A 27,428-nucleotide genomic window follows, 5' to 3' on the forward strand; every position below is an offset into this window, starting at 1 on the left:
GAGCCATAAGCAACTACGAAATTCGATTTAACACCTAAGAGAATGAAACTATCGTCACACCACGAACAATTACTAGATATATCAATTATAAACATATCCAAAACAACATTATTGTTTCAATCCAACTTGTCTATTCAACAACAGAAATTGTCCGAAATAGGCATATATATATATCCGGCACAATAATGCATTAAGCCATCTCTCATTCTTTCATAAGCATTCAGAGAAAGGATTCATACGATATTCAAAGAATACTGGAAATTCTGACAACAAATATCTATTTAGTTAACTCTCTCTTTTTAGCAGATTCCGAAATGGCTCCCCCCATGGTTTTTAGATACCCATTGTATTGCATGGCACATTATCGCTTAACTTGTCTAGAATGTCTACATAGCATGAACTCTGTCAAGGGTGGAGTCATTCCCGATCCCGAACCCGGGAGTCGAATTCCTTGCCCCGAGGAAGCCCATAGTGTGGAACCAGTGTTCGGGAGATTTGGGCCAACCGCTGAAATTAGGGGTTTCCATCAAGGTTTGAGCCCCGAGGACCGTAAGAAACATATGGCTGATCCAGCGGCGCCACTGGATAATAAAGGCTCTACAATCCATTATTCAAGCTGTCTCCGATGTGGTCTTGACTACTATTCCCCAGGCGATCACACGACCCTTTCGCATCCCTCCCATACTGGATCAAATGGGCAGCGATACATCTTGGTCACAGTTGAGCCGCTCGATTACTCACGCTCACGGGATAGGATCCAATGTACCGCAGACTTCATATTCTCTTCCAAGTCTTCTAAACTCAACATTGCTTACGAGTGTGCGGCTAAAGTCGATTCAGGTTCTGCAGGTTGGAATGTTGACAATGCTGAAATTGCTGTTTTGGTGCAATTCCTTCATCACGTCGAAAATGAGATAATACCATATCGTAAGAGGCTCGTTGAAGAAATATTGTACACAAACAGCGAATACTTCGCTGGCCAAGTGTCACGATTTAACCTGATAGTTACCGCTCGTATGGACAAGGAGCTTTTAGACTTTCTCCTCCAAGCTCACCGACTAACATATAGCTTTAGTCGGAAGGCATTCGTCGAGCGAAACTCTCTGGGACTTGTAACCAAGATATATCCTGCGACAGAGGAACGCCGTTTTCAGATTGTTTCTTTTCTCCGAATGGTTCAGCGGCTTGCGTCACTAGGCATCCGAGTTTATTGGGAACATTTCCGTCCGACGGAGGCTTCCATAGCTGCAAAAAAACTATTTTTGCACGGTCCACAACAGAGAGACAACTTCCAGGCTACTGGAGGAATGCCAGCGCCAAACAACGCGCAAGGGGTGGTAGAAGAAGACGACTTCCAAAATCTCCTCGACTGCGGTACTTTTGACAGTCTACCAAGCCATGAGGGTTACGAGGCCGTAGAACGTGAGTCCCCACAATTACATAGCTCGAGCACATTTGGTAATATTTACCAAGAGGATTAAGGTAGGTACGCGAGCCTGGATTTAACATAAGCGATTTCATAGGGTTCATAAGATGATTTCAAAATATAGGTATAAATCCATTGTCTTATTTGTAGATTCAATATGTATGTTTCATGTCACTATGACAAGTTACCCCTAAGATGATTACTAATATTCTAAGGTCTCAACATTTTACCAAAGTCCAAGACATATATCATACAGTAATAAGTGCCAAAATGTTTACTCTTAGTTAGTACTTGGGAAGCATCTGGGTAAGTTGGACTATTATTAATATACCGATAAGAAGTTAACGTAATTATAGAGAGCTACTTGACTCCTGGTTAGAAATTGAATTCTAACTGCCAGTTTAACCAGGTTGAATCATCTGGCAAATATATCCTGGGAATACGGAAGTAAAGCCATGTGTTCTCTCTTCGTGACCCGGCAACCCGTCCCGTTTCTCGGTGCATACCGGAATGGTGTGGATCGAGACACGGTAGACGTCACAGAACTCCGCACTATAAGCCTACATGGTGCCGAGAGAACCATAACCCCGCAGTCTCCCCTCGTTCCCCAACGAACACTACCTAGGCAAGCCAGGTGCCAATTCCCCCGATGTCAACGCATCTACTTATACCGAAGAAGATAGCCGAGTCAATTTAAGACCCGGAGATCCATGTCTGGCGACATGAATCCTTGCCTGGTCAACTTGAATCTCATTTATCGCTAATCTCAGAATCACGGAGAAATTAGCAAGTCATCTAAAGCCATGTCGCCGACCCCAAAGAACATCATCATAACCGGAGCCGGTGGCTTCATCGGCCCCTTGCTTGCGGCCCGTTTGCTGAATGATCCGGACTACAGACTTATCCTCACAGATCTCGTCGAGCCCGTCGTCCCGGCCGGAGTCAAGTACCCCCAGAATGCGACTATCATGACAGGCGATATCTGCGACCCGGCTTTCGTCTCGTCGCTACTCGAAGCTGCGAAGCCACTCTCAGCTATATTCATCTTCCACGGCATGTATGTAACTTCAGACTAACCCCTCAGTCCCCTTTCCTCCTATCCTAGCGCAGCCTAGGAATTGGCCTTCCCCCTAATTCCAAACATTCAAGTGAACTTCCCCTGAATTTTTCCAATCCCGCCTCTCCCTCCTTTTACTAACCCCCAACAGCATGTCCGCCGGCTCCGAAGCAAACTGGGACCTCTCCCTGCGCGTAAACGTAAACAGCGTGCGGGACCTGCTCGTCGCGCTGAAAACGACATACCCAGGGGTGCGGGTGATCTACTCCAGCTCACAAGCCGTATACGGCCAACCGCTCCCCTCCGGCGCGATATCGGACTCCGTAACGCCGACGCCGGAGGGGACGTACGGCGCGCACAAGCTGCTCACCGAGGCGTTCGTCAACGACATGCACCGCCGCGGGTTCATCGACGCGTTTAGTCTGCGTTTCCCGACGGTCTCAGTGCGGCCCGGGCGTCCGACGAACGCCGCGTCGTCGTTTCTGTCCGGCATGATCCGCGAGCCGATGGCGGGGGAGAAGTGCGTGGTTCCGCTGCGGGATAGGTCGTTTCGCTCGTTTTTGTGTTCTCCGGGGATTCTGCAGGAGAATCTGGTCCGGGTGTTGGGGATGGAGAGCGAGAAGCTGCCAAGGCATATTCGCCATATTAATATGCCGGGGATTTCGGCGTCGATTCAGGAGTTGAGGGATGCGTTGGCGAGATATGGTGGGGAGGAGCGGTTGGGGTATCTTGTTGAGGAGGACGATCTGGAGCTGGAGAGGATATTGAGGAGTTGGGCGCCGGAGTTGGATACGACGACGCCGATTAGGTTGGGACTAGTGAAGGATGAGAGTGCGGATGCGTTGGTTAAGCAGTATGTTGATTCGTTGAAGCGGTGATGGTTTGGGTAGTTAGGCGGGTAGGTAGGTAGGTAGGTAGATGGGTATCGATTATCATCAAGCAACAGCATTTTCAAAATAAATGAAATTCAGTCAAAACACTTTTCTTAGCTATCTACAGGATTTCCCGTGATTTACATACATACTACTACGGTCAAAACTATGAAATGTACCCGCCCCCCGAAGCCGCGAGAGTGGCATAGTAGAGCTCGTCTTCCGCGCATATGACCATTCGTCCGTCGCCGGCGAAATTGAAGTTCGCAGTGGTCTTGCCGAGGAAGACCTTTCCAATTAGTTTTCCCGACGGGTTGAAGATCTGTAGGCCATCGCCACAGCCCGCCCAGACGTTGCCTTTGCTGTCGCAATGGACACCTATATGAGGAAGCGGATCCAGTTAGTTTTAAGGTCTTTAAGGGGATGAGGAACATTTGTGTGTATCGTGTTACGTACCGTCTGGAGATCCGGAATCAATGTAGGCGAAGAGGTTGCGGGTGCCGAAGGAACCATCTTCCTGGACTTCGAAACGATAACTATAACCCGGTTAGATCATTTCTATAATCGGTTAGTGAGCAGTGACAGTGGCTGCTTACATGCTCGCAGGGTTAGAAAAGTTCCACCCCCAGAAGCCGTGGCTGATACCGGTGTCGGTAATGTACGCATGCGATCCGTTGGGAGAGAATGTTATTCCTAGTAAATACTTATTAGAATACTTCAGCACAATTAGGGGAGGTTGGGGGACGCGGTACCGTTAGGAAGAGTGAAACCGTCGGCGACTGCAGCGATCGAACCGGTGTCATAATTGTACCTGTATACTTGGTTTCTGAGACCTGGGACGGGTCGGAAGTCCTGCAGGTAGCCGTAAAGAGTGTCGGTGAAGTAGATTTCCTTGTTGCGAGGATTTACGGCCACATCGTTCAGGGAATTGAACTGACGCCCGAAGAAGTTGTTGACAAGTACTAAGAAGTGTTAGCGGACATCTCTCATAGACTGCGATTTGTTACTTACCGGTTGAATTGTATGGCGCAACCGGATTCATTATCACCAGGTTCGATGGTTTATCATCTCCTTGTCCTTCCGCCGTAAAGATAATTTGGCCCCGAAAGTTCGTGCCGCCTAGGATGAGTTAGTAACGCCATCGGATAGAGAATCGTGGCATCGGGTAGCGCACCGTTTGAATTGATGATTTCAGGGGTGTCGAGCGTCTGGACAGTGACCGATCCCGTCGCATTTCGGAGACTGGAAACCGCCGCGGCTTCGCTTAGAGAAATTTTAGAAACTACATTTGATTTATTTAAGCCTGTGCCATCCGCCGGTGCTCCTGCATTCTGCACGAAAAACATCTCATCCGTAGGTGGATACCAGGTATTCGCCTCGTGAAACAAAAGCTCATTACCCGAGTTGGCGATGAGCGTCAACGTGGGATTAGGACCAAGCACATCATAAAATTCATCATCGAAGATATGGAATGGTTTCTCTTTCATCGATTCCAAGTCAAGTCCAGGTGGAATGAAAAAGAACTACGATCGAATTAGTTTTCTACAGTTATCTAGAAGTTTAAAGGCAGGTATAACTACCGCAGAAGCGTTCGCTTGTGTGGGTGGAAGAACAGTCGGGAGAACATTGAAAGATTTCCAGTCAATGACTTGAGCCTGTTCCGGAACCTGGCGGGTGGATAGTTGTTGGGCGTTTGCTGGAGATGCGAAAACATCTCCAACCGCTACGAGGACAACCAAGGCTACTGAGAGTGACGCCATCATGGAACGAACTCCTACTGGTTATGCTGGAATATCTCCGTTGAAGATCCTGCATAAGAATCGGCGGTGCAGAGCCCGGTACTTATAGGATGTCGAATAGGTTACATTTCTGCTCTAGGATGGAGACGTTGTTGATAATGTGGGAAATTGGCATCGTCAAGTTTTGTTGCAATACCTGGAAGTGCCCAGGTACTAACCGTCTTTACTCCATAATGGCTCCACGCCGCCATTCCCTTTCAATCGAGCTTTCCTAAAATTCGCTCAACCGGCTTCCGTTTTGCGGGTACCCTGGTACGTAAGGAGGGGGGAGACAAAGAGCCCTGAATGTTGCTGAAGATATCCACTACAAATTAGCAAATTACCACCTAAATATTCCAAACTCAACCTCAATTTGCATCGGTTCCAGCAGTACGGCGACGATATGGTGTGCATCTGCGGAGATCAGAGCGGGGAAGTGGAGAGGTGGGGGAAGTGGGGAAGACTGTTTGCGGGGACGATCAGCGAGTTGACCTGGGGAAGAATCGAGTAAGGATGAAGTAAACCTTCTCCGACCCGACCCGACGCGAACCGATTTGACCTGAAGTCATTCTAGGTAGTCACGATGCTTTGCAGGTGTCGTAGAAGAAGTAGGATTGTAACTAATCATTACCCAGTACCTAACGCCCAAAGCAACAATGTAAAATAAGTTAAATAACACCAAGAGAACAAAGATTCTGATGAGAAAACATAAGTAAAGTCGATTCTCCTTTCCTTATTTATAACTGCAACAAAGGTATTAAAATATCAACAATCATCCATTGTTACCAAACACATCTCCCAACATGGAGCTATATAAATCAACTCTCAGCAGCCAAAATCAAAACCTCACCAAGCTCTCAAGGACATCTTTGGTAAGCACAAGGTACCCTACGAAGTCAAAGAGCAATTGCATACCCAGCGTCTACACAGCAACCCTCAGCACAAGCATTCGAAATGTCTACTAGTCCCGTTGCGCATAAAACCTTTGGATCCTGCAAAGGTCCCGCTGTCTGTCGACCAGACACGGGGTGTACGGTCCATGTAGGCATTGGGTTGATTCCAAATGGTATCAGCCACACAGGTAAGTGCAAGTGCATGCCGGTGAGTACAGAAAAGAGTATGGAACGCATAGCTGGTAGTATCAAGGACGCCATGAAAATGGATATCATGGAAGCCGAGAAGCCTAGCGTTGCGTTTGCGATGCTTTTGTTGGGCGCTGATGTAATTTTCTAAGATGTCTCTCAGATAGTATTAGTACCTAGGTATGTAAGGGGCTAAGGAGTTAAGGAGTTAAAGGTCTAATATGAAATTGTTTAAACAAACCAAATATTCATAAATTCTGATGACTGATGGCCTTTGTGATTAAATGATACTTTTCTTAGTAAGGGTGAAGACTCCTTCAGGGGTCGAGAGAAAGAAGTTATCTAACATCGTACTAGTGTAACATGCGCCCGCGAATATGAAAGGGGTCGATGGCTCCCCAGACTTTAGGGGAAAAGGCGTGCATTAATCATGTAAGAACACAACTACTAATATCTCTGAATCTATGGCGAGCCTACAGAGAGCTAACGTCTAACATCACTCAATCCGTGACACGGTATTCGACTACAGGCTTTGCCCCTTACAGATCCCCTCAAATAGAAAGCATCAACTACACCAGTCACATAAATTTCCATGTCATCCTTAATGGGTATAAACAAAGATTCTGAATTAAGTTGGCAGGCCAGACTGTATCCGTTGCTTGTGTATCGTGAAGGCATTGACCTCGTAACGTCTCAAAATCATCAGGAAAAGCCGCGTCGCGTTTTTGCGGCCGAAATGGAAAAGAAGGAGAAAAAAAGGAAAAACAAAAGAAATAAAGGAAATAACGACCCTCTGACCAAAGCATTTTCCCGCAATCTCTGCACCAGAATCCATATGTCCCTAATAACCAATTCCTAGCACGTTCTCCAAGGGAGTTGGTGGAATCATGCCCTTCAAGTGGATGAGTCTGGATGAAATTAGCTGGATACTTTCAAATTCCCGAAAATCAGGGTGCATTAGACTAACCTGGCTATTATAGCAGATCAACTTTGATAGTCATTGAAGAATGATTTCATGGGATAGTTTCGTGAAACCATTTCGTAGTTGTTATGATCCCACGTTGCCCTTGGTCAGGTATTGCGAAGTAATTGTCTCTAGGACTCCCTACGGAAAGGCGTTTGGAAGATATCCAGGATAGAGGCAAATCCCGGGTTCTCATGCCCGTGGCTGAGTACTGGATGTTGAGAATGCTCTTAGAGAGGCTACCTGGACTAGATAGGACTAATTCTTCAACCTCAGTCAGAGTTGTCGAGCTAGCTTCTCGAGAATGCCGTTCTCCGGAGTGCGTAGGAGTTACAGGCATGGATAAAACCCAGCGCAGAGTTTTTCTAAATTGGACTCTTGTGCGATCTTCCCATGGAATTGTCGAATAATTCTTGCAAGACATTTCCTCGTCGTCTTTCCGGTCGCATGATACGGTTTCATCGTTTCTGGTACTCGTATCCGATGCCACTTCGTATTCCAGGCTGCCCGGTTCCTTGAAAATCGACAAGTTCCGTTTCTTCGTCCAGAAGTGAAGGTTCTCGACCGCGTCTGTGGACAAGGACTTCCATTTCTCCTTCCATTGGGCAAGGTGCTCGAAGGTTGAGTTAGAAGTGACACATTCCCGACTGAATCTAATCAGAGCTCTAGCTAGGGTATACCATTCGCCGGTTGCTTCAGATACCCATCTTTCTCCCACAGCACTGTCGAATGCTAACTTAATCTCTGCATTCTGTGGAGAGTTCGGTTCGGTTTTTCTAGAGTCCAATGGTTCTACCCCATAAGAGTATTCCGATGTGGATTCAGATTTGGACTCTTCATTAGGTACCGATTGCCATAGCCACCGCGGAAGTACACGAGCGGCGAATTTGGGCACGAACATAGCATCGTCCCAGTCTAGTACTCCAGTGATGGTTATATCGGGAGTGAAATCGACCATTATGTTGCGAGGGAAGAGATCTGTGTGACACAGACACACATCGTTGTCCTGAAAATCGAATAGCCCCATGTCCACCATGTCCTCAATTATTCTTTGGCATACTTCATGCCACTGAAGCGTAAATTCGTCCTCAAGCTGACTGTTCTTTTTGTCATATATTCGCCTCTTGAAGATGGCAACCATGATGTCGTTCACGGATAAGCCTGGGGGGTCGCGTCGCATAGGTAAAATGCCATCTTTGGGAGTATCCCAGTTGATCCGGTTGCAGTTTGACTCCACAGTTGAAGCTCCAAAGGCCAGCACAAAAGTTCGGTCGATAAGTTCATCGCGATATCTTATGTCTTGGTCGTGGACCCTCATTGCTCCAGCGACTGGGTTTGTGACTGACTCAATCTGGTGGTATAATTGGGCCAACTCCTTAGCTAGGAGCAACTTCTGATCATGGGCAAGATCTTTCCAAACATTCGCGAGACATGTTCCAGGGACGCGCGAAAGTATGACGTATGTGTTCTGTAGAGGGTTGTTGATAGTAGCATCCCATGTAATGACACTGGGTACCTTCAGGTCCGTGAACTTGTTTAGATGCTCGAGAATACCAACTGCATATTTGGTGTCCATGCTGAATTCGGGAATTCGTAAGACGTATTCGGCTTTTTCATCTTCCGCGGTCGCAATCGAGATGCTGAAGATAGAATTGTACGAGCCATGGCTAAGAAAGTCAACAGAGAGTGCATCTTCTTTGACGGATGGCCATAGGTATCTGCAGAGTGCCACAGCTTTCGGAAGCCACATCTTTTTAATAGTTTCTTCATTTCGTTCGTCATCATCATAATAGAATTCATCTAGGCAGTCGTCGACGTCGCCATCGTCGTTGTCACTGACGCCATAATAATCATCCGCGAAGTAGGTAGTATTCAGGCTACAGCGTAAAGTAGCCATGGTGGATATTATCAAGGGAAACGTAGATGCAAGTAGCGAGGTGTCCTCCGTTGGCTGTTGAAATATCCTGATTCGGTCCAGAATAAATGGGAGGAAGGAAGGGGAAAATGTTTACAATTCGGTGAGTTTGTCCGCCCTGGAATTAGTTAGTTTTCATATGTTTGATTATGTAAGTAATGGGTATGCAAGTATGCAGATATCAGACTATGGATAGGTACCTAGGCATTCCAGATATATACTATTATGTGTGACTCGGGAAATACATGCGAATCTGAAATTAAGCTGCTAAGGGTTGAATATGTGTGATGATGGTGGTGATGTGGGTTGATGAATGATGATGTAGAAGGTGATGGATGGATGGATGGATGGTGAAAAAAAAAAAAAAAAAAAAAAAAAAAAAGAAAGCAAAGAAGGAATGCATTGAATTTAGACTTACTTTTCGTCGTCGTCGTCGTCTTCTTCTTCCTTGAATTCGTCTTCTTCCTTGAATTCGTCCTTGTCCTTGTCCTTGTTCTTGTCCTTCTTCCAGCGAGGCTTGGTGCGGACCTTGCGGCCCGCTTCTTCCTTCTCTCTCTGCTCTTGCTCGTCCTGCTTCTTCTGCTTTTCCTCAGCAGTTTGAGCTCGATCTTTAGCAGCCGCTTTGGCGATGCATGACAAGCAAAGCTCGCCAATTAACATGAAATTGTTGTGGTGAGGGCACTTTTGCTGGTGAGTTTTACAATAATTACCCACCTGAGGGTAATAAGTCCGTCTGCATGGGGTCGAGGACACCTTCTGCCCAGGGCAGTGATGCTGTGTCTTTCTTTTCGACGAACTACTCATAGTACTAAGCTGGGTGTATTAGCTGAATATATTAGCTGAAGAATGAAAGGTTGATTGGTATTCTGACGGATAGGTTTTTTCGTTTGTAGGAAAAAACAAATAGAATCTAATCCTGAACGATAACCAAGGAAGATCAATGTTGATGAAGGAAGAGTAAGATAGAAGCTATAGTCATGTTTATATACCTTTGTGTGATTTGAGTACCTGCCTCAATTGCTAATGTGAACATAGCGTAACTTCCTCTATCTTGCTGTCGTGGCCCAGGCACTAGCACCAATGTGGTTGACTACAACATGAAGTCGACTGGAAAGAAGACAATTTGTCTATTAGGTACATTCATATGGCCTAGGTACTCTAGTATATGGCGGTTTTGGTGACTAATGTTTATCTTTTATGACTACATACTAGGTACCTACCTACTAGGTACATAGTCTATGATAGTATTCGTACATTTCCCTGGTGTGGACATAGCTTTCGAAGAGTTTTCCCTGATACGTCCATCTCATGCTGTCCTCATTATTGTCGACATTGCCAGCTTAGACTTCATATTTATTTATATAAGTACCTAGTACCTACTACTCAGGTAGCACTAATCAATGTACTCAGATGTCACTATTGTCATGTTTCTATTAAATCCACAGCTTCATATTTACTAAGTACATTGAATATGTACTTTCCGCAGCAGATTATAGCCGTTAATAGTATAGCTTTCCTTCCCTAACAGCCATTGGTATCAAATTTGAACGTACCTAGGTAAATATAGACCATCTCCAGATCCAACGGGACAAACTCCCTTTAATTTTGTATCTGGGGTACAAAACATCATTTCTATTAGTTACCTATCAATTGGGAAAACTTAAAAAAATCTGATACACTAAATTTATTTATTGTAAACTCTTTAGTAATTTCATTTCCTGTGAAATAACCTAATGCTGGCACCTACAGTCCTAAATTGTATATGCATTATAAACCTCTAGCTTTCGATTTCGAGTGCTGAGGTTAATTGGCACACTAGACTCGGACCTAGACTGTCACTTTTAGCCCCTATATTTGCTCTCATTGGCTATAATTCTCCAATCCCTGTCATTTGGCTTACACCCACCAATCATAGAATCGATCCTAGCTAAAAGAGGTAATTTGGTAGTCAAATTAACGCTCTAGTTACATTTCCGACAAGCATAAAGGCTAAGGAACTTCTAGGTTAGCGCATCTTATGACGTTATGTGATGAAAACACATCTTCTACCTCACGGCCGGCCCCTACCACATTGTATCCGCATGGAATAGGCATGTACGGGCTGTTGCTACGAGGACGTTAGTCCGATCATCTCAGTGCGTGCGCTAGAGCCGAACGCGACCCACGTGCATGGTATGAGAGCCGCTCCCCGGAAGACCAGGATGACCCACAGGCGGTTGAAGTACGGATAGCCCAAGATATCTTTTAACACGGGCCTTAACGTCCTCGCTCTGCCCGTGACCAACTCCGGGACAGGTAGAGCCGTTAGCTAGGCGCGACGGGATGCCCTTGCCCAGTATAGAGTACGCTGTGGGCGGGCCGAGCTAGGCGAGGATGAGATTATACCGAGTTTAGATCTCGGCCAGGTGTGGCTTTTCTTGCCGTTGAATCGGTTGCTGCTTCTTGTAGCGGAGCCGGTGAAGCGCATCCGGTAGGTGGAGCGTCGATTTAAAGTTCTAATCATTGCCGGGTCTCGAAACCTTGGAAGTCACTCTAGGCATATGACAAAGCGTCGTACCTGCTGCGCGCAGACTCTGCCGGCTGTACCATGTGTAGAGTGGGTCGCACCCGGATTTCAGGTATACCTTTCGCCCGGGAGGAGTCGTACCTATTCCGGTTCTTAGAAAGATCCTGCGAGCTGCGGAATATGACAGATGTGAATTGATGCTGGCGTGGTACCGACATACTTGGTATGTGCCCGTGGACCTACAACGTCTTTGGTAAATCGAAACTAGAGCTTAACTAAGAATCGACCCTCCTTAATCTAGAATCACACCGGAAATGAACCTAGGTAAGTTTCTAGGAGTTATGGAAGTCCGGAACTCCATTAGTGCTCGTGGTGGGGGTTACCTGCATGGTGGCGTATGTACATAATCCCCAAACTGCGGCAGAGCTGCTTAGATAGAAGTGACGAGAATTGAACAACCTTTGACTGATTTTCTATTTCTACCTACCTACTATGAAGAATGCATCCTAGAATATAACTAACCCTCTCTGGCTAGTCAGCATGTTAACTGGTAATATGACGGCGGGAATTGTACAGCCACTGGCTTCATTATGAACGATAAATATAGAGATTCGATTCTGACAAGATCATATCAAGACTATGCTGCCAAAGACGAAATAGCGTACGGTGAATGCAGGGTATTATTGGGGGTTATGTCGATAAATAAAGACCATGCAAAGGCCTAAAAGTCGCTTCAGCTAATTAAAATAATCCGATTGACGTTCTTGCCCCTTTCTCACCTTTTGCGACTGTCTATCAATTGCTCCTCCCAATGCTGAATTATGTGGGGTAAGTAATCCCACCAAGATTGCAATTATGCGCTTAAAGCAAGGCATGCATCAACTGCGAGACCAACTCTAGAATCAAGATATTAGTACGCCGAATATAGGTAGCTGGTGAATTGGTGAATCAACTAACCTTCCTTCCTTCTGGTAGACAACGTCGCTAATGATATCTCTATCTAGATCTGGGAACATTCCTGCAAGGGTTTCTACAACGTTGTTGTGTTCTGCTCGATGTATTCTTTGAGCTTCAGCAACTTCGGCGCTCGCTTGCCTTGCCGCAGCCTCTTCGGCCGACAGCCGTTGGCGCAGATCTGTTGAAGGGCGCCTGTCCATACTTGGTCGCGGACTAAGACGTGGGGTATCTGATTGGGATACTCGAATAGGCGAACTGGGGCCGGCAGCACTTGTGTCTTCTGAAAATATACGACCAATGGATGAAAGGGGTCTTTGGATTGAACGAAGTAAGCCGGAGATCGCGGGCCCTTCCTCGCCAGAGTCGTTACCATCATTAGAGGATAAAGATCGACGCGGCGTGTTTGATCCATCTAGATCGAGTGATGGGCGTGTTGAGGAAGAGGGGCCAGGAGGATATAATCCAGACTTTTCGGACAGTTGCGGTTGAGATGGAGCAGGAGTAGGAGCGGGTGGTTCCTCTGCCCGATGCTTTTCAGCAATGGCGGAGACGGCCGCTTCAACACTTTTGTCAAACTCTTCATCCGAGATCGTTAGAGTAGTACGATCCATATTCTCGATAAACTGTATGGCACCCATCTACTCGCATAGTAAGTAGTCGATCTTGATATCCTAATACCAAACCAATACTTACTAAAGATGAGAGATAGTATCCAGCTTCCCCCGCAAGTTTATCTTGATTTCGAAACCGTAAGATGTAATGAACATTAGAGACAAGGTGTTCAGGATTAGAACGTAATACGACAAATATTAGAAGCGGCATAAACGAGTCGGCGGACGAGTCAGACTTGTTATGCTTGAGGAGTCCTAATCTATTGGTTAGCGTGATAACAGGCCGACATTGTGGTGTTCGTACCAAATATGACTTTGCAGCAATTGAGGACGCAAATGATTTTGTCTCGGGGTGCTCGGTATGATTTAATTTTAAGGAGTTCTAGAATTGTTAGCGATATATCCTATAACAATGCCCATTAAGACTTGCCCTGCTCGGCCAGAGTGAGGAATCTCTTGCCGCTGTCACTGCTAGGCGGAATATCCAAGTGTTCTTCCCGAACCCAGCCGTAGATGTTAATCTTTTGCGCTAAGATTTCATCCCGCTCTACGTCCTCTTGGTGTTGCCCGCGGCGCCCTGGCCCCATTGGTCGATCACCTCCCCGGCGCTTTGGTTTCGCACCAGGGATGGGTTGAGGAGGAGGTATTGCAGGCGAAAAAGTCTGCGAATAGAGTCTATTCATAACAAGTTTTTCCATCCCTTCTCGGGCGTTGTCAAACTCCGCATCTGAAACCTCACTCCATACTTCACATTGGGCCATTTTATTGGATATGAATGCGAGAAAATCGCCGATAATCTTCACTTGTTCATGGACCATCCATTGGCGTTTTGCAAATTCGGACAAGAAAGATTTGAGATATCTTGCTACGGGATCAGCTTTTTTATGTTTAAGCTGCTCTAAGAACCGGTGGAAATCAAACGGAAGCGGGGGTTCCGGCTCCGGATCTGGTGGTGGCGGCCGGTGTAAAGGCGCCTGGGGTTCTGTAGTAGGAATCCTCTCGTCCGATGGGCCGTCTTTTGGCGGGACCGGCGGGCCTTGATCATCAACCTCTTTCTGTTTTTCCTTTGATCTGGTGCTTGTTGGTGACGTGCTTGAAAGCCTCAAACCCTGAATCTCCTGCAACTGCTGAGCAATACTCGGGGCAAGGGGTTCAAGGCTGGATTTTCTAGGAGGATGTTGTATCGGAGGGCTGCCGAGAAGTGGTGAGGTAATTTCGAGTCGTGGGCTCATTACTTCTTCTTCTCCCGGACCACCGCCCTCTTCAGGGAACTGCTCCATGATGCTCTGGATTTCCGAGCGAGAGCTGCCCTCTTGCTCATCCTCGCTTGGGTAGCGCCTCTCATCATACCCGGCATCGGATCGAGTTGGAGATGGTTCGGTGCCATGTTTCTTGAATCGGTGGGCGGAGTTGGTTCTCGACGGAGGCTGGGAGCCTTCTGGGGTTGGGGGCGTAGGATCAACATATGGGGTAGGTGTGATTGTTAAAAACTGTGGTCTCGTGGGTTTGAGAGTCGCGACGGACGATTCTAGAGGGTCAGCTGAAGCATCCGATGTAGACTCTTGATCGACTTTATCGACTGGTACATCTTCAGTTATCGGGTTCTTCCCCTTGTTGGTAGTTTGATTTGTTGGAGCCTTATCCTCGGTAAGGTCTATTAAGATGCTTTGGGCCTGATCCTTAACACTTTGGCCATCTAGGGCTGTTTGCGTGTCACTCTTGCTCCCGCCATCCTTGTCCTTGCTCCGAGTCTCGTTTAATTCTGACTCTGGTGGAATAGCAGCGACGGTCGGTGAGGAAGCATCTGGCAGATTGGCGGGCTTTTGATCACTCATGGCGGGGTCATGGTCGGACGTGATGGTTACCTCTGGTCTAACAAGAGGGCTTGCAGACTCTGGTAGGAGCTGCTCAGGAGGAGGCATGCACGAAAGTTTGAGTCTCTCAAGATGAAGTCGATTAAGAGGAGCGGTGATCTCTGTCGCGTGGTGGAGATTAGAAAGTATTGACGGTGAGTTAGAATGATAAATACATAGATAGGTGGATAGGCACACTATGCAGATAGGTTAGGTTCGGTATTTGCTGGGATGGCGATTACACAGATAGTTTATCGTTATCGCTCTGTCGCTTTCCTCGAAACGCGTCCGGTGAAACTCGAGGATTTTAATGAAGCACAATGCACATGCATAAGGCTCCAGCGCCTGAGCTGCTCCAATTAATTGGTCGGCCGATGCTAAACCTTGTTATCTCCGACCAGCCCTACTCTGTAATTTTTTTTTTAATGTATGAGGTACCTAGGTACTGGTAACAGCCAAGTTCCCATGCCACACGTCATCTGCCCCAAAAGCAATTTAGACTCTTGTGCTAACTAAAATTTATCCATGGATGTCAGCAGACGATGCTCAAAAATGTCTTAAATCTTTCTATTGCAAGTACCTACGAAATATCGGAAGGCGCAAGAGAAAGGAATATAGGTTTATCTAGCTAAGTACATAAATAGACGGTTCTATATTTTCAAATTTCTTGTTTTATCCTTCACTAGGACTTGGCTCAACTGACTAACGTGGGCGATGAATCTCAGAATCTTGCTGTCACCAAGCGACTATCAGCTTTAATTTCTTATATGACTTGGCGTCTGCGTCGATGGTCGGTAAGTAACTTCTAACCCTTGCTTTTAGTGATAGGCATGATTATATCTATTTGTATGTGACTTCTACTATGTAGACAGCCCATCTTCATTCTTGTTATAGCTTCAAACATTTTAGGTCTTAGAAAGATATCACAACCGATTCGAGACTTGCCATTTTAATATGTCTACAGGTTAGGTGGATCTGATACTTTAATCAAGCAGGCAAACTTTCTCATTTATAGAGGCTAGCTAGCAAGCCTCAATAATGTCTTTTCAACTACCTAGTACCCAGGTAATTTATATATTCTATTCTGTCACAGCAAAACCTAACTGCATTATGGGGAATTGCAGGTTTCGACATAAAATGAGGAGAAAGACTTCGTGGGCGAGTGATTGGGTGAACGTCATTCCGCGGCGACCCACGTTATGCAATGTTATGCGTTCTAAGTCACTTAGCATGCTTGGTTCCAATTGGGTTCCATTCTGTTGCGTGTCCGGATAAGTACTAGCCGCCGCAAAACATGGCGAATGGTACCTACGATCGATGCCAAGAAACCGTTACGGAAGCTACGGCCACTAATACGGGCTTGCCCGGCAAGGTAAACAGGGAATGCACGATGTATAATGTATTAGAATGGATCGTGACGGAGTAACAATTACGAATCTTCTCTTTTTCTCTTGGACATCTTTAGACATTCTCTAGTTGCACTTGGCCTTAGAAAGTGGTTAAAGTCGTTCCTCCGTTCAGAGAATCTGCTTCTTTGCGACTAGTCATTCGTTTTTGACTGCTTTATACACTCGTTTCTCATTCCAGTGCGTCTTGATAATTCCGGCTTTCGCGATCGCGGATATGAGCCTTCAATGAGAGAAATCTCGTGAAAAGTCTCGTACTATTGCTGACGCCCGCTAAAGGCTTTGCGATGCGGCTACACTCGCTTGAACCTGCGCATAATGCCTCAAACGGCCAACCATAAAGAACCTGATATAGTAAAGAAGCAAGAAATAGGCACAATTACCACTTTCGCTCGGCAAACTCGGGGGCAGTTAGAAAGAGTTGGAGGAGAAGTGCAAGAATGCGCCGTGCAATGGTATAAGAAATATTTTCTAGAAACAATATTACGACAGAAACCTCTGAAGCCTTCCAAAGATGGCCGACATATTCCTTTGCGAGTCGAGCACGAACAAGCCCTCATCGACGAGAGGCGCGGTCATCCGTACATATCGAACACGATTCGAACCTCGCGATATACCTTAATTGATTTTATACCAAAACAGATAATATTTCAATTTACACGACTAGCCAATTTTTATTTCCTCTGCGTTGGAATTCCCCAAGCGATCCCGGGTTTGAGTACGACCGGAAGCTATACAACCATTCTACCTCTGTTATTCTTTGTCCTTTTGACAATTGTGAAAGAGGGTTATGATGATTATAAACGACACCGGCTAGATAATCTCGAGAACGCCAATACTACGAGAGTATTGAAGCGCAAGTCTTTAAATCTAAATTCGGCATTGTCAACTCGAAGATGGTTCGCAAGCAGGCGAAAATCTTCTGAGAAGGATGTAGAGTCTAATGGCGAGGACATCGATTCGGAGTATGGATGGAGGCAGGTTAAGTGGCAGGACGTCTGCGTCGGTGATATTGTTAAACTAGTCCGTGACGAGGCTGTGCCTGCGGACCTAGTTCTTCTATATGCCACGGGAGAGAATGGATTGGCATATATCGACACCATGGACCTTGATGGCGAGACCAATCTTAAAAGTCGAGAATCCCTTCCAGATTTTAAGAATTGTAGTACCATTGCTGGCCTCCGCAGCTGCCAGGCTGAGTTCGTCCTTGAGGACCCGAATCCCGATCTGTATCGTTTTGATGGACGTGTTACGATAAACGGCCAAACACTTCCCTTGACATCTAACGAAGTCCTTTATCGGGGAAGCACGCTTAGAAATACTGAGCACGTCATTGGTATCGCTATTAATACCGGAGAGGAGTCTAAGATCCGCCTGAATGCGAATCAACATCCACAGGCGAAAAAACCGGCATTAGAAACCATCGCCAACAAAATCGTTATTGCACTTGCACTCTATGTCATTATTTTGACAGTTGGATGTTCTATGGGATATGTCATCTGGCGAAAATCCACCGAACGGGATTCATGGTATGTCTCTATGGCTACCGTGGAATTTAAGCAAATCATTATCGGTTATGCTATTATGTTCAATAACGTCATTCCTCTCGCGCTCTATGTCACTCTTGAGATAACGAGGATCGGCCAGATGCTCCTATTAAACAACGATGTAGAAATGTATGATGAGGCTACTGATACTCCAGCTCGGTGTAATACCAATACCATTCTGGAGAATCTTGGTCAAGTCAGCTATATCTTCTCTGATAAGACCGGTACGCTAACGGAAAACGTCATGAAATTTCGGAAGATGAGCATTGCGGGCACGTCATGGCTACATGAAATGGATATTCAATCCGAAGCCGCGGCGACAGTCGGCCAAAGTCTTAACGCAAGTACAGCACTCGCAGTGCCACGAAGGTCTAGGGAGGTTGCTAGCGTGATTCATGAGGATATCGAACTCTATCCTCTGTCTTCGCCATCATCAATTTTCACTCCTCGATCTGAGAGGAGATCATCATCGCAGTGGAGATCAACCGCTCGCCCGGACCATTTGCAACCGGATGTAACAACTACAGATCTATTGGAGTATATTCGACTTAGACCAACGTCGGCATTTGCGAGGCAAGCAAAAGATTATATCTTATGCATAGCTCTTTGTCACACGTGTTTACCGGAAGAAAAAGATGGCAAAGTCGACTTTCAAGCTTCGTCGCCGGATGAGCTAGCACTCGTTCGTGCTGCTCAAGAACTTGGGTACTTGGTTGCCCATCGATCTTCCCAGGCCGTAACTTTACAGATCGATACCGGTGACGGCAACATAAGGACAGAAGTATATCAGATTCTAGACGTCATCGAGTTCAGCAGTAAGAGGAAACGCATGTCAATTGTTGTGCGTTATCCCGATGGGAGAATATGCATTATCTGCAAGGGTGCGGATTCGATGATCCTTCCCAGGCTCAGGTTGGCTCATGTAGCGATGCAGAAGGCAACGGAGGTCCGTAAAAGTGTCGAACTCGAACACGAGCTTTTACGAAGAAGCGAACAATTGGAGGTGAGAAATAGCTTTGGCGGTCGTCCAAGCCTCACTCTACGACGGAATATCGCAGGAAACCGAAATAGTATTGCTCTTGCACAACTTGACGTGCCTGCTAAGTCGCCATCCATTGTGAGGAGTCGATCTGTGGAGGCAGCCAGATCGCGACCCTCTGGAGATAGATCTCGTCCGAAACTAGGCATTCGAACTACGTCTCTCGAAGTATCGAATACATTGTTGAAAGTGAGTCCATCAACGCCAAGGCCGTTGCCGGAGAAATTCAATTTTCTTGACGATACTTCCATTTACGACGAGTCAACAACTTTTAGTCGATGTTTCAAACATCTGGATGATTTTGCTACCGAAGGCTTGCGAACACTATTATTCGCGCGGAAATTCATACCTACCAGCGAGTATGACACATGGAAGAAAGTATATAACGATGCGACGACAAGTTTAGTCAATCGCCAGGATATGATCGAAGCAGCGGGTGAGCTAATCGAGCAGTCGCTTGATCTCGTTGGTGCGACAGCAATCGAGGACAAACTCCAAGCCGGCGTTCCCGAGACCATCGATAAGCTTCGCCGCGCCAATATTAAAATCTGGATGTTGACAGGAGATAAGCGCGAAACTGCTATTAATATTGCTCACTCGGCGCGAATATGTCGCCCAGGTTCTGATATATTCATCCTTGATTCGTCAAAGAACTCTCTAGAGACACAAATTATCGACGTTTCCGAGGATATTGAGACTGGTTGCACTCATAGTGTTGTCGTCATTGATGGTCAAACTTTGGCAGTTGTTGAGCAGTCGGCGCATCTCACAGACCTCTTCTACACCCTCATTCCTAAAATTGACTCCGTCATATGCTGTCGAGCGTCGCCCGCTCAAAAATCCATGATTGTCAAAGCTATCCGGCAACGAGTACCGAGTGCTCTGACCCTCGCTATAGGCGATGGTGCAAATGATTTGGCAATGATTTCCACTTCCCATGTTGGAGTTGGAATATCGGGTAAGGAGGGTCTCCAGGCGGCTCGCGTGGCCGACTATGCCATCGCAAAATTTCGCTTTTTGCAGCGCTTGCTTCTTGTTCACGGCCGTTGGAACTATGTTCGCACAGCGAAGTTTATCCTCACGACCTTCTGGAAGGAGATGTTCTTCTACCTACCCACGGCAATGTATCAACGTTATAATGGATATACCGGAACCAGTCTCTATGAGAACTGGAGTTTAACTGTATTCAACACGTTGTTTACGAGTCTATGTGTTATATGTCTAGGTATATGGGAGCAGGATCTTAGCGCAGAGACGCTCCTTGCTGTTCCCGAGTTGTACGTACACGGACAAAGAAACAGTGAGCTGAACATACCCAAGTTCGTACGTTGGATGGCTTCTGCAGCTACGGAAGGTGTTTTAGTATGGCTTGGTGTATGGGCTGCTTACAGTGTGTTTGGACATGCTCTCGATGATGGACTCTTTGCTTTTGGTGACTTGGTGTTTACAGTTGGTGTAATCTGGATCAACTGGAAGATTTTGTGAGTTTCCCGAGTCTACTTACCGTAACACATTTCTAACGAGTCTTGCAGCATCATCGAAACACACCATAAGACATCTATTGTTCTAGGAGCATTTGGAATTACTATGGCCGGGTGGTGGGCATGGCAAGCATTTCTTTCGGGAGTCTATGCTGCGCAACCGAGCCCCTATCCAGCCAGGAATGGATTTGTTAGCACATTCGGAACGGATCCGGTGTGGTGGGTAACACTCATTGTCGTAGTAACTGTACTCATCTCGATAGAGATGGCTTACAAAGTGGTGAAACGCAACATGGTCATTGCGGGTATGTGGAAATGGCCTCCATGGCAACCGAGGAGCGTCGACGACAGCCTGGAGGAGTGGGGCTTAGAAGTCTGGCAGGAACTGGAACAAGATCCAGTTACTCGCGAGCGATTACGGAGAGCGGCTATGGATGATGAGGATGAAGATGAAGGCGACGATGAACGGGACAGCGTCGACCCGGATGACGTAGCTAAGGTGCTATGATGGAAGAGCATTTGTCGGCGTTTTGGATCCACATACCTAGGTACTATCCATATACATATACTCTAATCGGTCTCCATCTCGGGACGATCGCTTAGATGAAGTTTTGGCGGGGATTTCTTTGGGGGCTTTCTGGGATTAGACATATACCCTGCAATCACGATGGGATATATCTAGAGCGATGCTCATGGATATCATATTATATTAATTACATACTTCATATACACCATTATTAAGAGCCATTCCTTTTATTGCAATGTAAAGAAGCATGTCTTCGCTTGGAATGGTCATAGTAAATTCCCCCAAAAATCGTTGCATTTATTTTCCCATGTTTAAAAGGCCTCTCTACAGATGAATCTAGGACCGATAACTCTACCTAGCAATCAAACAACCAAAACACAACCACCATCCACCATCCCCCAACACCCCACAGAAAGAAGCACCTTACCTACTTACTGACCACCCTCAGTAGTAACATTACTCACATGAAACATCTCCATCCCCACAACCCCCTCAATATCCCTCACCATCGGAATCAGCTTCTTAAACTCCTCCGTATCTCTCGTCTGCATATGCGCCTCGTAACTAGTCCAGCCAATGACCGCAACCAGCGCCCTGCTCTTCTCCCCCTTGAACAAGATATCCGTCTCGACACTCCACCCCAGCGCAACCTCCCCCATCAACCCCTTCGCCACAGCCCCGAGCTTCCCCAGGAAATCCGCCGTCGTGGCGTAGATCTCCGCTCGCCGCGCCTCGCTTACGTCGCTGGGGTAATACACCTGCAGCACCTCCGCGATGGGACTCTTTCCCTTGTCGCCGTCGAGCGCGGTGGGTGGGGGCGCGGCGAATTCGACGTGGAAGGGGGGGCGGCGAGGGTTCGTGGGCCCGAAGGAGGCGGCGTCGACGATGCCGCCCATGCGCTGCAGGAAGGGCCCGTAGGCTGCGGCGTTGGCGGCGAAAGTGCGGTGCGCTTCGAGAGAGGCCCAGTCTGCGAACAGGCGGAGTTTGTTTGGGTCCTCGTGCGTGCGTGAGGAGCGCACGCGCTGGCATCCGGGCTGGGCGAGGAGGGTCGCGATGTTCGCTTGGATCACGGAGGCGACGGCTTCCGGGGCCGCGTCTGGTTTGATGGGGAGGAGGACGAATTCTGTTACGGCGGCCATGGTTTTGTCTTTGCTTTTGCTTTTTAGAGTGGCTTTTTGGCGTGGATGGTGGGGGATTGAGGGGTGGATTGTGAGGAAATGTCTGGATATGTAGGTACTAGTATACCTTGGTAGGTAGATAGCAATTCAATGATGAATGGCGTAGAAGCGGTGTGAAGGTGGAGGTGGACAGTAAATTGAATTTTTCCGTGGCGTTGGGATGTGAGACCTGAAGTATATTTAAACCAGCCTGATCCTTGGCCAGCGGAAGTAAGGTATGGGGCGAATCCCGCAACGGATGTCCGTTGTGTAGCACGGTATAGTTAGGTAGTTAATGCCCATTGGCCGATCTTCTCAAGCAGTTGCGATCGGTGCCGAGGCTATAGCACTGATATACAACTCGCGTCGCACAGCATTAAACCCCCTTTCTGGGGTTGTCCCTTCAAAGTCCTGAGTAGCTGACCAGAGGATTGAAAATATTTGGTGGGTTGAGGCATATAAGTCAATTATTAAGAGTCTCGGTCATGGTTGATTTGGCTCCGTGCGACTTTATCGTATAGATATTAGAATGGTAAGCGAATATAATTCTGGAAAGGGTTGCTACCCACATACAATTATTTTAGATATTTACATTTCAGTATCGGCTTGCTATTTCGTGTGACCCGAAAACCTTGTTATATAATTATTATAATGCCGAATTGGACTACCGGTCCCGAGCCGGAAGCGCCGGAATTCCATCGTGGCTCAGAGCTCATCCAGCCAGTCTAATAAAGGATTCACGTAGTCGGTAGCGAGTAAAGGACCAAGCGTAACCCCATTCTCCTTAGCCAACGGATAAAGGTCTGCAGGGTCTTGCATGAATTCCATATAATACATCAGGACATACTTGAGCCGGGGCAACACGTTATGCTTCTCGGTGATCAAGAAACGGATTAGCTGATAATCCCGCGGCATGAGCGTCAACTCGAGGGTATAGCCTGGAGGCGGATATCCGGGAAACACGACACCTCGTTCATTCATGACTCGGATGGAACGAGGCACGATATTTTCCAGAAGGAGCATCTTCAGATTCGGGGGGAATCTTGTACGGATGAGATCTGGTAATGCCGCGTCATCCATATAAGCGCTTCCAAGAAGGTAGACAGGGGGTACACGGAGAAAATGGAGGTTTGGGAATTGGGTGAAATCCATTCCCTTGTCCTCTATGGGGATCTTCCATCGCCATGTGAGGTCCAATATCCGTAAGCTTTCTCGAGCTGGAGCTAATATAGTAGGATAGAGCTTTTCCGAGAATGGTAGTTGATCGTTATGGCCAATCAAGAGATTTTGCAATTTGCCCGTTGGTGCTACAAGTCGAGCCATAGCGTCTTGATTGTACCAACATAACTCGAAGAAGAGCACCCTTAAGTTGGAATGCTGGAAGTAATCCGCGTCCAATTCGCCGAATGCTGAAAAGTCGATGTAGGAGATCCGCATGCGCCTCAGCTTCTTATGGCGAAATAAGGTGGCGTCATCTGCGGCGAAGGTGACAGCATCCCAATTGTCCTTCTCGATGGAGAATGTCACTGAAACCTCTTAGCAGCCATTCATTTTTCTATCTCATTTCAAATCCTATGAAACTTACAATTCGTCAAGTTAGGCTGTTCCTTAACATGCTCATTCAAAAGCTGCCTTTCTTTCTCGTCGATATCCACGAACTCTCCGTCATGTTGCATAATTATGCTCTCGAGATTTGGGAAGACGGTAGACATAAGCTGCCGATAAGCGACTGGGTGAAATTCGTCAAGTACGAGGAAGTGTATGAAGCCCGCGACGTGAGGTCGCCTGAGCAAGAATTCTACGAGACCAGCGGTGTCATTATGTGTGCCGATTTTTGTGAATACCTTATGGTATAACAATGGTTCCACGATATCCCGAGCTCGGTGACAAGTCTGTAGGAAGGAGGCCTGACAGCCAGCGTCTAGATATCGCAATATCCACCATTGTATTTCTAAAGGTAGGCGGAATAAATGGCTATGGCTATTATTTGAAGCCATTGTGAGATACCCTCTGTATGTTATCGATCACAGAGAAGAAGGATGTCTGAGAAGCATTTAGTTTAGTCCTTGGTTTGAAGTGGGATTTAAGGAGAACAACTAGGTAGGTTAGCCCCGCTGGGACCATACTAAGCGCACTTACCAACTACTGGGCATGTAGCAATCGGGGCAAGGACTATCTGCTCCGGCCTAAGAATATTTGCATAAAACCGGACATTTAATGAGGCCATACCAGCATCTACCGACAGCATTATATTCCGGCGGCATTTACAGTTTGACATCTGACGCTAACAGATCTTAGGGCCAAAGATGCCTACGATCAACATTTGATCAATACCTAAAGCCAATCTCCGAATGACAACAATACTAAGAACGAATAGACACGCCTAATTGAACAGGACCCCTCAACACCACATCCCATACGCACCAGCCTCAATGACGTCATATACCAACCTCTCCGATTAGACCGCCGACATGCTACCTCATCACAATTATTTATCCCAGCAAATAACACCGCAATTACAGACATTCTACACGATTCCTAGCATGATCACTATACCACAAAAAATCGAAGAGATAAAGCTTTACGCATTTAATTAAGGTATACACTACAAGGTATATCTCCGCTAATATGCGAGCACGCGTCTCAAGACAATTAACTCACTTTTTCGACATGTTACGATTTACTTCAAACCGGCTCCGCAGCCGATTCCGTAGCTTCCGGTTCCGTAACCTCGGTCTCCTTCTCAGGCTCCGGCTCAGCGGCTTTCTTCTGAGGTCTCGACTTCTTCTTGCGTTTGCCAGTCCCGGTACCAGGCCCCGTCGGCGCCTCGCGAATCCACCTGGCGACGGCCTCTGCGCGCTCTGTTAGGATGGGATATTCCCTACCGTCGTCTACGGCCCAGCGCTTGGGTCCCGCGTTGGGGCTTGGTACGCCGCCGCTTGAGGAGCTGGCGTGGTCGGCCTCGGCGCGACGTTGGCGGGCAAGGATAGCCGCTTTAAAGCTGGCTTCGTCGTTGACGCGCTCGTCCTCTAGGGCCTCTATTATGGCCTGTTGGCGCATCCGCTCCTTCCTCTGCTCCTCTGTCTCGGTTGTGGGACTTGTGCTGCCGGTGATAGACAGGGCGTTAACCGCAGCTGCGGCAGACACTCCTAGTGCAGCGGACATGGGAGTAGGGAGCGGGGCGGGTGCGCAGAGTGCCTCCCAACTCGAGGAGAGCTCGATCCAATTCTCTGCTCTTCTAAGGACTTCTATCCAATCTGCTCGGGCAGGGGACCGGCTCGCTTGAAATACCGGATACCCATCCGCCAGACGAGCAAGGCGAGCAACCATGTGCGCATGTCGCTGCAACTCTTTAGCCGAGGTTTGCATGAGGGTGTGGCACAGCAAGAGCGAATGTAATGCGTCGGTAAGTAACGGGTGGTAGGTGACAACTTCGCTGGTTGTCTGGATCGACTCCACGGTAGCAGAAGCTGGAGAAATGATATCTGTCGAGGGGTAGGGCGGCAAGTCTGCGGGGGGTGTCGCCGAAAAGAGTGATGCTAGCTCGTAGATCGTGTGGCTAGGCGAGGTGCCCGTGGGACTACCTGGGTCCTGAGACGCATGTCGAGATTGACCGTAATACTTCTTACTACGGTGAGTTGCTTGATTGACCTGACGACTGAAGTCATCTGATACTTCGATAGGTAGATTAGGCGAGTAGTGGAAATGCTTGAAATATTCCATATAATCTCTTAATGCGCGCTTCGCATAAAAGCGCACTGTCTTACGCATTTCGAGCTGCCTCTTGGTAGGACCTTTATCCTCCAAGTCTCCTTCAGCTTCCTGTGACCCTGTATTCCCATTAGCGGAGCCATTACTAAGACCATTTGTGCCGTTTGCGCCGTTTCGCGAGCCCCCGTTCTGCTCGCTATGCAAATTAGGGAGTGCGTGCGGTACATGATCACATGCTAGAGTGAGGTAGCAACCTGCGCGTTGAAACAGCAGTTGTACTTCTGTACTACTTGGTTGATTTGCCTCATCAACAGGGGGTTGGTCTCGTCGCCGCCGTGTCTTCTGTTCTAGTTGCATCGTTTCATCTACAGCAGGCTTGTTATGCCGTGGTTGTTGGAGACGATACACACTAAGCGCAGAGGTGAGATCCTGAACGGCACCCTCAAAATCTTCCTTAAACATGCGGACAATAGCTCGAGTTCTCAGAGGCTCGCACTCAGAAGGCCGCTGGCCAATTATTAAATCTAACGCGCGGAAGTCGGTGCATTCTGCAAGTTGTCTAGACGGGATCTTTTCGTGGAAAAAATGTACATAATTGGCATCGGGGTCGTTAGGTGACCTTTGCAATACAAGACCAGCAACGTTCTCTAAAGTTGAAGTAGATTGCATTGTAGCGACGCTCGAGGCTATTTCGTCGAGATGGTAGGCGCGCGACAACTTCTGGGTGGCTTGCTCTCGCATTCGAAATTTCCTTTCTGGACTCAGTTTTGCGCCGGCATTGTTCCCAAACCCGAGCCCTAAGGCTTGCATATGATGCGCAGCTCCTCCTGCCAGCGAATTGGACAAGGCCGACGAGGCGACGCCATTAGCCGCTCGTACGGCCAAATCGGTAGCACCATCCACAAGCTGTCTTATCTTCACCAAGTCGTAGAATACTGCGGGATCGACGGGACGCGGTAAGGGCATGTAGTAATTGGCATTGGCGAGCGTAACGAGGACCTCGAGCGGTAGTTGTAGCCATGGGCCATGGAAGGAAGAAATATAGCGCCAATGCCTGTCGTAGTCAGTAAGCTAGAGGTTCTACGTTGACGTAACAGAAATGGAAGAATTGAAAGTTGGAATCTTACTTATTACGACAGATTACGAGCGCAGACGGGGAAGGTTGGGGCGCAGGAGAGGACGGTTTCTTCTTATTTGTTGTCGAGGAGGTTGTCGTTGTTGTCAAGGTAGTCGAGGTGGTCGAGGGTTCTGCAGCAGTCTGTGGCTCCAAGTTAGGAGATTCGCCCGCTGCGGGCTTCTTGCTCTTTTTTCCCATCGCGCATTGGTGGTAAGGATATTCGTGAAATGTACGGTTGTAATAAATAGGTATGATTAATTCCCTAATGCTGTAATAACCGAACGAGACTGGACGGAGGCCGAACCACTACGATAATGTTCCGTCAAGAATTCGCGAAATATCGGCAAGGGTCGTCATTTGCTTAGAAATTATGTATAGATGTGCTATGGATGGCTAATGAAGTTGTATACTCCTAGAAAACCT

General features: G+C 47.3%; 10 protein-coding genes across 10 annotated transcripts; 3 read left to right on the top strand and 7 right to left on the bottom strand.

Annotated features, from left to right (window-relative positions):
* The first annotated feature begins 238 nt into the window (after positions 1-238).
* On the top strand, positions 239-1,496 carry GGS22DRAFT_196761 (uncharacterized protein). The gene has a single exon (XM_047965882.1). It carries the CDS (start codon positions 315-317, stop codon positions 1,479-1,481), a length of 1,167 nt encoding a protein of 388 aa, XP_047822908.1. The 5' UTR covers positions 239-314; the 3' UTR covers positions 1,482-1,496.
* A 338-nt stretch (positions 1,497-1,834) lies between these two features.
* GGS22DRAFT_66998 (NAD(P)-binding protein) lies at positions 1,835-3,733 on the top strand. Its single transcript, XM_047967740.1, has 2 exons — positions 1,835-2,483; positions 2,635-3,733. The coding sequence occupies exons 1-2, from the start codon at positions 2,230-2,232 to the stop codon at positions 3,359-3,361; spliced, it is 981 nt and encodes a 326-aa protein (XP_047822909.1). The 5' UTR covers positions 1,835-2,229; the 3' UTR covers positions 3,362-3,733.
* On the bottom strand, positions 3,450-5,524 carry GGS22DRAFT_153067 (calcium-dependent phosphotriesterase). Its single transcript, XM_047959788.1, has 7 exons — positions 4,936-5,524; positions 4,530-4,878; positions 4,367-4,474; positions 4,108-4,317; positions 3,952-4,048; positions 3,812-3,891; positions 3,450-3,733 (listed from the first exon to the last, which is right to left on the bottom strand). The coding sequence occupies exons 1-7, from the start codon at positions 5,116-5,118 to the stop codon at positions 3,522-3,524; spliced, it is 1,239 nt and encodes a 412-aa protein (XP_047822910.1). The 5' UTR covers positions 5,119-5,524; the 3' UTR covers positions 3,450-3,521.
* Positions 5,525-7,228: 1,704 nt separating this feature from the next.
* On the bottom strand, positions 7,229-9,076 carry GGS22DRAFT_196765 (uncharacterized protein; the record flags this gene model as incomplete). The annotated part of the gene is made up of 1 exon (XM_047965883.1): positions 7,229-9,076. The coding sequence occupies one exon, from the start codon at positions 9,074-9,076 to the stop codon at positions 7,229-7,231; it is 1,848 nt and encodes a 615-aa protein (XP_047822911.1).
* A 111-nt stretch (positions 9,077-9,187) lies between these two features.
* Positions 9,188-9,754, bottom strand: GGS22DRAFT_184654 (uncharacterized protein; the record flags this gene model as incomplete). The annotated part of the gene is made up of 2 exons (XM_047964211.1): positions 9,188-9,212; positions 9,513-9,754. 2 exons carry the CDS (start codon positions 9,752-9,754, stop codon positions 9,188-9,190), a joined length of 267 nt encoding a protein of 88 aa, XP_047822912.1.
* Positions 9,755-12,056: 2,302 nt separating this feature from the next.
* On the bottom strand, positions 12,057-15,319 carry GGS22DRAFT_153074 (uncharacterized protein). The gene is made up of 5 exons (XM_047959789.1): positions 13,599-15,319; positions 13,473-13,550; positions 13,251-13,423; positions 12,558-13,195; positions 12,057-12,496 (listed from the first exon to the last, which is right to left on the bottom strand). The coding sequence occupies exons 1-5, from the start codon at positions 15,088-15,090 to the stop codon at positions 12,454-12,456; spliced, it is 2,424 nt and encodes an 807-aa protein (XP_047822913.1). The 5' UTR covers positions 15,091-15,319; the 3' UTR covers positions 12,057-12,453.
* Positions 15,320-16,145: 826 nt separating this feature from the next.
* On the top strand, positions 16,146-21,243 carry GGS22DRAFT_153077 (phospholipid-translocating P-type ATPase). The gene is made up of 2 exons (XM_047959790.1): positions 16,146-20,494; positions 20,546-21,243. Exons 1-2 carry the CDS (start codon positions 16,746-16,748, stop codon positions 21,000-21,002), a joined length of 4,206 nt encoding a protein of 1,401 aa, XP_047822914.1. The 5' UTR covers positions 16,146-16,745; the 3' UTR covers positions 21,003-21,243.
* On the bottom strand, positions 21,244-22,288 carry GGS22DRAFT_153079 (uncharacterized protein). The gene is made up of 2 exons (XM_047959791.1): positions 22,266-22,288; positions 21,244-22,172 (listed from the first exon to the last, which is right to left on the bottom strand). The coding sequence occupies exon 2, from the start codon at positions 22,157-22,159 to the stop codon at positions 21,452-21,454; it is 708 nt and encodes a 235-aa protein (XP_047822915.1). The 5' UTR covers positions 22,160-22,172; positions 22,266-22,288; the 3' UTR covers positions 21,244-21,451.
* Positions 22,289-22,534: 246 nt separating this feature from the next.
* On the bottom strand, positions 22,535-24,246 carry GGS22DRAFT_67043 (uncharacterized protein). Its single transcript, XM_047967742.1, has 3 exons — positions 23,763-24,246; positions 22,751-23,703; positions 22,535-22,685 (listed from the first exon to the last, which is right to left on the bottom strand). Exons 1-2 carry the CDS (start codon positions 24,172-24,174, stop codon positions 22,883-22,885), a joined length of 1,233 nt encoding a protein of 410 aa, XP_047822916.1. The 5' UTR covers positions 24,175-24,246; the 3' UTR covers positions 22,535-22,685; positions 22,751-22,882.
* A 471-nt stretch (positions 24,247-24,717) lies between these two features.
* GGS22DRAFT_153081 (uncharacterized protein) lies at positions 24,718-27,390 on the bottom strand. The gene is made up of 2 exons (XM_047959792.1): positions 27,016-27,390; positions 24,718-26,942 (listed from the first exon to the last, which is right to left on the bottom strand). Exons 1-2 carry the CDS (start codon positions 27,201-27,203, stop codon positions 24,863-24,865), a joined length of 2,268 nt encoding a protein of 755 aa, XP_047822917.1. The 5' UTR covers positions 27,204-27,390; the 3' UTR covers positions 24,718-24,862.
* Between the last annotated feature and the right edge of the window lie 38 nt (positions 27,391-27,428).

Source organism: Annulohypoxylon maeteangense, assembly GCF_022496945.1.
Source record: "Annulohypoxylon maeteangense strain CBS 123835 unplaced genomic scaffold GGS22scaffold_2, whole genome shotgun sequence".
In the NCBI taxonomy this organism is placed as follows: Eukaryota; Fungi; Ascomycota; class Sordariomycetes; order Xylariales; family Hypoxylaceae; genus Annulohypoxylon; species Annulohypoxylon maeteangense.

Excerpts from the sequence above, each read along its gene's own strand:
- GGS22DRAFT_196761 (XM_047965882.1), top strand. The coding sequence starts at position 315 with ATGGCTCCCCCCATGGTTTTTAGATACCCATTGTATTGCATGGCACAT.
- GGS22DRAFT_66998 (XM_047967740.1), top strand. The coding sequence starts at position 2,230 with ATGTCGCCGACCCCAAAGAACATCATCATAACCGGAGCCGGTGGCTTC. Across the intron at positions 2,484-2,634 it reads ATATTCATCTTCCACGGCAT|CATGTCCGCCGGCTCCGAAG; the intron begins GTATGTAACTTC and ends AACCCCCAACAG.
- GGS22DRAFT_153067 (XM_047959788.1), bottom strand. The coding sequence starts at position 5,118 with ATGATGGCGTCACTCTCAGTAGCCTTGGTTGTCCTCGTAGCGGTTGGA. Across the intron at positions 4,318-4,366 it reads TGCGCCATACAATTCAACCG|TACTTGTCAACAACTTCTTC; the intron begins GTAAGTAACAAA and ends AACACTTCTTAG. Across the intron at positions 3,734-3,811 it reads TGATTCCGGATCTCCAGACG|GTGTCCATTGCGACAGCAAA; the intron begins GTACGTAACACG and ends TTCCTCATATAG.
- GGS22DRAFT_153074 (XM_047959789.1), bottom strand. The coding sequence starts at position 15,090 with ATGCCTCCTCCTGAGCAGCTCCTACCAGAGTCTGCAAGCCCTCTTGTT. Across the intron at positions 13,551-13,598 it reads CCTCACTCTGGCCGAGCAGG|AACTCCTTAAAATTAAATCA; the intron begins GCAAGTCTTAAT and ends TAACAATTCTAG. Across the intron at positions 13,196-13,250 it reads GATACTATCTCTCATCTTTA|ATGGGTGCCATACAGTTTAT; the intron begins GTAAGTATTGGT and ends CTATGCGAGTAG.
- GGS22DRAFT_153077 (XM_047959790.1), top strand. The coding sequence starts at position 16,746 with ATGCCTCAAACGGCCAACCATAAAGAACCTGATATAGTAAAGAAGCAA. Across the intron at positions 20,495-20,545 it reads TGGATCAACTGGAAGATTTT|CATCATCGAAACACACCATA; the intron begins GTGAGTTTCCCG and ends CGAGTCTTGCAG.
- GGS22DRAFT_153079 (XM_047959791.1), bottom strand. The coding sequence starts at position 22,159 with ATGGCCGCCGTAACAGAATTCGTCCTCCTCCCCATCAAACCAGACGCG.
- GGS22DRAFT_67043 (XM_047967742.1), bottom strand. The coding sequence starts at position 24,174 with ATGGCTTCAAATAATAGCCATAGCCATTTATTCCGCCTACCTTTAGAA. Across the intron at positions 23,704-23,762 it reads ACAGCCTAACTTGACGAATT|TGACATTCTCCATCGAGAAG; the intron begins GTAAGTTTCATA and ends AAGAGGTTTCAG.
- GGS22DRAFT_153081 (XM_047959792.1), bottom strand. The coding sequence starts at position 27,203 with ATGGGAAAAAAGAGCAAGAAGCCCGCAGCGGGCGAATCTCCTAACTTG. Across the intron at positions 26,943-27,015 it reads CTCGTAATCTGTCGTAATAA|GCATTGGCGCTATATTTCTT; the intron begins GTAAGATTCCAA and ends TGACTACGACAG.